Source organism: Salmo salar, chromosome 19 (genome assembly GCF_965601325.2).
Source record: "Salmo salar chromosome 19, fSalSal1, whole genome shotgun sequence".
NCBI classification, from domain to species: domain Eukaryota; kingdom Metazoa; phylum Chordata; class Actinopteri; order Salmoniformes; family Salmonidae; genus Salmo; species Salmo salar.
This window is the reverse complement of record NC_138309.1, coordinates 15599670-15606038: the sequence shown is the minus strand read 5'-3', so window position 1 is coordinate 15606038 and position 6369 is coordinate 15599670. Positions and strand designations below refer to the sequence as shown.

Genomic DNA, 6369 nt, shown 5'->3' with positions numbered 1-6369 from the left:
ACCTGAGACAGAAGTAAATTCATATTTTCACACAAGGGATATAGAAACAAACTCTTTAAGCGAACTACAGCTCTGAAATGAAAGTGTGAAAAGTCTTCACTTTTCCAGGGCTGGGCCTTTTACATTTGGTATCCAAGCTTTTTGTATTCTATTGCAATTGATAATTGAAATATTTAAAGCATCGATATCAACATAAAACAGACAGTTAGTAAGAGAGACACCAAGAATACCTTTGATGCTATTAGAGATCTCAATGACATTCTTTGTTTGCACCCTGTCTGTCTTAAACATCTAATAATTAAACCGCTGGATGACATTCTACACCAAGCATGGTATAAATAGAAAGGATGATATGTTCCCTTTTTATAAATGTGTTTTAATCACAACCCCTTCATTTAATTCTTCTTCTTTACAACAGTAGTGAGCAAGCATCTTTTTATATTTTTTATTTTTTTTTAAATGTAAGTAAGCACGTGCACTATTTCGGAGCTGGGGTGTGTATTAAATGTTTTATGTGAAATGGGATGGGTCTAGTCTCTCTCCTTTCTCCTGCACAATGATTTATGGCCCAAAAAGACCAGAGAACTAATTAACAGAGTAATTAATTAATATAAATTTGCATATTTGCATTTGCAATTAGTGCAGTCAAGTGATTAGTCTGAAATGGGAAGTTTGACTCATCAGATGTTGGTGTGTGTACTGGACCGGAAAGCTTGTCGCCAGCTGAGGCATCTATAGAGGGGGGTGAGGTGGGCAGGCTGAGATGGAGGTGTGTGTGTGTGTGTGTGTGTGTGTGTGTGTGTGTGTGTGTGTGTGTGTGTGTGTGTGTGTGTGTGTGTGTGTGTGTGTGTGTGTGTGGGGCGTGCGTGCGTGCGTGTGCGTGTGTGTGTGTGGGCGTGCGTGCGTGCATGTGTACGTGCGTGTGTACGTGCGTGTGTGCAGACTCATAAACATGAGCATGGACTGATACATACCAATCAAGCATGAAACATCTAGTCAACCACCAACCAGAGATGCCACCCACTCAAATGTTATTTTTTTCCCCTAAATCCCGAATGTAAATACTAGTGAATCTACAATGCTCCTTAATGAGTATAAAAATGTTATTAGGTAGAAGCATGTGGCTTTCATGGTGTCTCTGAGTTGATTGGCACCAGTGAAATTGTTCCTCATAACCCTCATTTTCCACAGACCACCAACAGACGTATCATTTTAATGTTTTCATCTTTCACAAGAGATTAGCAAATGAGTGGCTTGTTCATAATATCTGATAGGACTAAAGCAGCTATGGAGGCAGCCCGGTCCCTAACTGATATTTGAATGCATGGGAGTCATGTCCTTCAAATTAACCGAAGAATACAGGCAGATGCACAAGCCACCTCCCAGATTAACCCCAAATCACAGGACAAGGAACAAAAGTGTTAATGCTTGGTCATCTGGTTCAATAAAGGTAAAAGGTTTAACAATCTAGTATTATGAATATGGGGCAAATAAAAAGACAGGCTATTCATATTGTCAACTCATATACATACACATGGACTGATACATACCAATCAAGCATGAAACATCTAGTCAACCACCAACCAGAGATTCAGAGATGCCACCACTCAAATGTTAATGTTTCCCCTAAATCCAGAATGTAAATACTAGTCAATGTAAATACTTGTCTCGAGGACCACAATGGAAATGAGTTCAAGACGTTATTCTGGGTTATCGTCGATGATTTTACTCATGTATGGCTTTTTCAAGTGTTATGTGTGCTTGTTTTTGTTAAACGGTCAAAATGAATAAACTAAACTCAAAAAACCTTTGATCTCAATCAACCCTCCATTCTCAGTTATTGTATAACAATTGAGTTTACTCTACGGTAACAATAAACGGTTCATATTGAAAGATGTTGTGTGCAACTATGGAATGAGGCACACTAGTATTATGATTGGCCCCTGGGGGCCTATTGGTATGAAGCTGTATTACTCAACACATCCATAACTGGTGTTAGTGCATATTAATGCTAGCTAATCACAGGGTATTATTTTTATGACACTCCTCTCCCAAAAAGTCTACATTTAGGAGAGGCCTTGGGAATCTCCTGATCAGTGCAAACTCAGCCAATTGGCAAACGCCCTTGACAACATGACCCAAAAGACAGGAGCTATCAATCATGTCACTCTAGCTGTCACTCATTTGTGTAACCTAAGCAACTTCTGAAGTGGGTATTTCTGGCTTGTATGCATTTCATGTAATGTTTTATGTACCTTCAACATAGCATGTCATCAACATTGAATTCAATACAATTGCTTTAAACTACATCCTTAATTCCCCAGTCATTGCCTTGCTTTTATCATTTACAATCCACACATTACCATGCCCTGAGACAGTACATGGATATTCACATTGAATACATCTATTCTTTGGAATTTACATGCATCTGTTGTAATATCTGTTCTTTGTGTGAAGTCCCTACTGGTTTCCTCCCGTTCCTAAAGAAGCTATAGGGAAGCTTTGCGATGTTTCCCAGAAGCAAGAAGCATGCCAGATGATCAGGGAGAAATTCAACAGTCCCTCGAGACCACACCACGTGGCCAACGCTGCCAGGTGACGTCATCAGCAGATGGCATGGGTACCAGCTCTGGCGGTTGGCATCGGTGTCATTTCTCAAAGAGAGAGAGAGAGGGGAGAGAGAGAGAGAGAGAGAGAGAAGAGAGAGAGAGAGAGAGAGAGAGAGAGAGAGAGAGAGAGAGAGAGAGAGAGAGAGAGAAAAAATACAAGAAGAAGGAGAGTAGAACCACTCTGGTGCTATCTCCCATCGCGATAACAAAAAGGTGCTGGCGCTTAAAGCTACCTGGAAGGCTATTGAGAAGATGTGCACTGTTTGACACAGGATCCAGGTGAGGGAAAAAATGCATGTAGACTGAGTGTGGAAAAAAAGGAATGCATTGGTGTCATGTTGTGGGATTGAAATTGAATTGAAATCAAAGTATCTAACAAAAGGATAGTTTATAATTGGGGTTTAAAAGGATGCTCAATTGAATTAATGAATTAATTAATGGTAGGGTGTCTAGGCTACTGTCCTTATCATTGGATTATTTCCAGTAATAGGCTAATCATGTAAAGATGTATACTAAAGTCATACAGATGCATACCATCTATATGATATAGACCTTTATAGATATATTTCAAGTAAATTGAATGATTATAGCCTATAATATTCAATTCGGTTGGATGTCAATTTGTCCAGATAAGGCCATGGGTAAAATATAATGCTAAGAATGTTAATAAATGTCTAATGATAAAATAACGGATAACTTCTGACTAATCAGCCGTATCTTCCCTCTGTCACGCTGAAGAACGATGTTGACCTTACCGTTTGATGAGACAGCAATGAGGCCAGGGACCGGGACCCAGTTTGGGGCCAACTTCCCTCTAGACTGCGTGCGCGAGATCAAGGTCAGTAAACAAGAACCTTTCCTAAAAGCAGCCGAGACCGTCTCCATCTCCCAGACCCACATCAAAACCACGGAGGATGAGTTAGACTCGGAGAGGGATGAGGACGAGAGAGAGGAGCTAGGCCAAGAAGACGAGGACGTGGACGGTTTACCAGGAAGGAGGAGAGGCCCACGTAAAAAGAAGATGACCAAGGGGCGCGTGGACAGGGTGAAGATTCGGCGCCAGGAGGCCAACGCGCGCGAGCGGAGCAGGATGCACGGGCTGAACGACGCGCTGGACTGCCTGCGCAAAGTCGTGCCCTGCTATTCCAAGACGCAGAAGCTGTCCAAGATTGAGACTCTCCGACTGGCCAAGAACTACATCTGGGCGCTATCGGAGATCCTCAGCACCGGCAAGAGACCCGACCTATTGGCATTTGTCCAGGCGCTCTGCAAGGGACTGTCTCAGCCAACCACCAATTTAGTGGCGGGCTGTCTCCAGCTCAATGCTAGAAATGTCATCACGGACCACAACGGAGAGCCATCTTTCACTGGCAGGTCCCCATTCGACGCTATGTACCCTGCGCCTTATCACAGTTCCACCGAGGCTGTAGCGTCTTCAGGCCACGGCAGCAGTGCCATGGACAGCGCCAAACCTTTCAGACCATTTAGCTCCTACTGCAGTGCCTACGAGTCCTTCTACGAGAGCACGTCCCCAGAATGTTCGAGCCCTCAATTCGACAGTGGTGCTCTGAGCCCTCCAATCAACTTTAACGGGATATTCTCCCTAAAGCACGAGGAGCCAGCGGACTATGGAAAGAGCTGTCATTACGGTATGCGGTACTGCGCGGCGGTGGCGGGTCGCAACTCCCTCGGTCAGAACTCAATGTCACGGGGGTCCTCTGACATCCGGGACATCCATGTACCCTATGACATCCACCTCCGCAGCCAGTTCTACCCAATGCAGGAGGAACTAAACACGCCCTTTCATAATTGATAAGAGAAAAGTCAAATGTGACCAGTTTATAGCGGAGTAGCCTAATTAGGCTAAAATACAGAACCCACACATGTATTATTGACAACTTGGCCCATTTTGGTCACTTCCCACTGGGCACACACTGGTTGAATCAACGTTGTTTCCATGTCATTTCAACGAAATTACGTTGAACCAACGTGGATTAGAAGTTGAATTGACGTCTGTGCCCAGAGGGTTGGTTGTGGTGTGGGCCATCTGATGTATAGTCACTTATTCATTGTAATTGAATGTTAATTGTCCTGAGGGTAAATACGTTTTGTAGTGGGATCATTTTAGAGAAAACACACCATGCAGGCAACGGAAACAAACAGAGATCTGGGAGATTGTCAAATAGCGTTCAGTTAATACCAAAGGGTAATGTGACATGGTGGAGTTCGGCCTAGTGATGCAACGTCTTAAATAAGACAGCAATAAAAGGCGAAGAGAACTACAGTATGCAATAAAGAACTCCATGCAGTCTGAGACAACTCTATTATTACCCACTAAACGTGCAGGTCAGTAGGGCACCAGTCAACTGGAACAAATTAGCTATTAGAAGACGCTTCAGACAATTCCTATACGTTTTCATTGCCTCAAGTGTTGCAGAAGTTGTTCCAAGCCAGGCTTGTATTTATTTGTAAGTTATTTAATATGGATTTATTTATCTAGATATCATTTGTCTATGGATGGTAGACATATGTAAATAAATGTTCACATATTGTGTGTTTTCTACAGTGTCAAACTTTGTGTTAATTATCAAGTGAAATATGAATCGAAGAATGTACAGTTATCCTATTTATAAAATATGAAATACACCTGTCACTGAATAGATGTTTAAAAGGGGGAACATAACCCTTTGTATTTATAACATGTTTAAATTCATCTGAAAATGACATTGGAATGAATCTCGTTATTCAGGTTATAGCCTATCTCGTTGTTCAAGTTATAGCCTATGCCTTGTGACAAATTAATCAATATAGGCCTACACACATTTCTGATATTGGAACTTTCTTATTTCTTGCAACAAATCAATGCACATTTTTGTATATAGTGGGCACATTCGATTTGGTACGGAGGACTATTGTTTACATGTTAATATTTTGTCTATTCATATGCAACCATGGAGAGAATTTTAGGCTACTTTATTTCCTAAATTCTCATCTTAGAAATATTGGCCTATAGTCATAAAGCTGATTTTAGCTCTTTAGAAATGGAATACTTTTATAACAATAATGTTAGGCAAATTATTAACATCTCTTTATGGAAAATTCTCACGTAATAATTTCGTTTATATGAATAGGCTGTCTTGCCTTAATTTCAAATGTATATTTGGCACACACCAATTATGTAATTATTGTATTATTCAATGAAGTGTTCGTGGGGGTATAGTGCGCTTCTGTTTTTCTCCCTTCTTTCAAATTTGTATCTGGTAATGGGATTGTTTTATAAACAACATAACGTTGAATAAAATGGAATTAAAGTCTACATTGTTTTCCGTGCTTGCCGAATATATAAATCAATGCATAAGGTTTTTCAGTGATAATGTGAAGTTCAAAGACATTATCGAAGACGAATGACTGATGGCTTATGTAATAATATTCTATTTCAGAGCTTATGAAACGAACCTACCTTCATTTATTGTTAGTCACACAATCAATGTAATCATGCGACATGCTTTCATTTGACCGTATTATTAAGCAATATTTAGTTGCAAATGTAATTGAATAACATAATTATACTGTCCACACTACCCATTTGACCTTTCAATTATAGGCTGGCAACCTCAAATAGCCTATGTTCCAAAATCACACAGAAATTGATACATTTTATTCACCCGAAAATAGTTTGTATTTCTTATGGGGAGAAAATGTATCTCTACTTAATTAATAAATCAGTTAGAGAAAGACAACATCTAAATGTGTGTGTTAT

The 6369-nt window shown here is 40.5% G+C and overlaps 1 protein-coding gene across 1 annotated transcript; it reads left to right on the top strand.

Moving 5' to 3' along the window:
- Window positions 1–2756: 2756 nt before the first annotated feature.
- On the top strand, window positions 2757–5925 carry neurod6a (neuronal differentiation 6a). Its single transcript, XM_014157401.3, has 2 exons — window positions 2757–2888; window positions 3348–5925. Exon 2 carries the CDS (start codon window positions 3352–3354, stop codon window positions 4420–4422), a length of 1071 nt encoding a protein of 356 aa, XP_014012876.1. The 5' UTR covers window positions 2757–2888; window positions 3348–3351; the 3' UTR covers window positions 4423–5925.
- Window positions 5926–6369: the final 444 nt, after the last annotated feature.

Bases quoted from the DNA above. Each gene is read 5' to 3' on its own strand.
- neurod6a (XM_014157401.3), top strand. From the start codon at position 3,352: ATGTTGACCTTACCGTTTGATGAGACAGCAATGAGGCCAGGGACCGGG.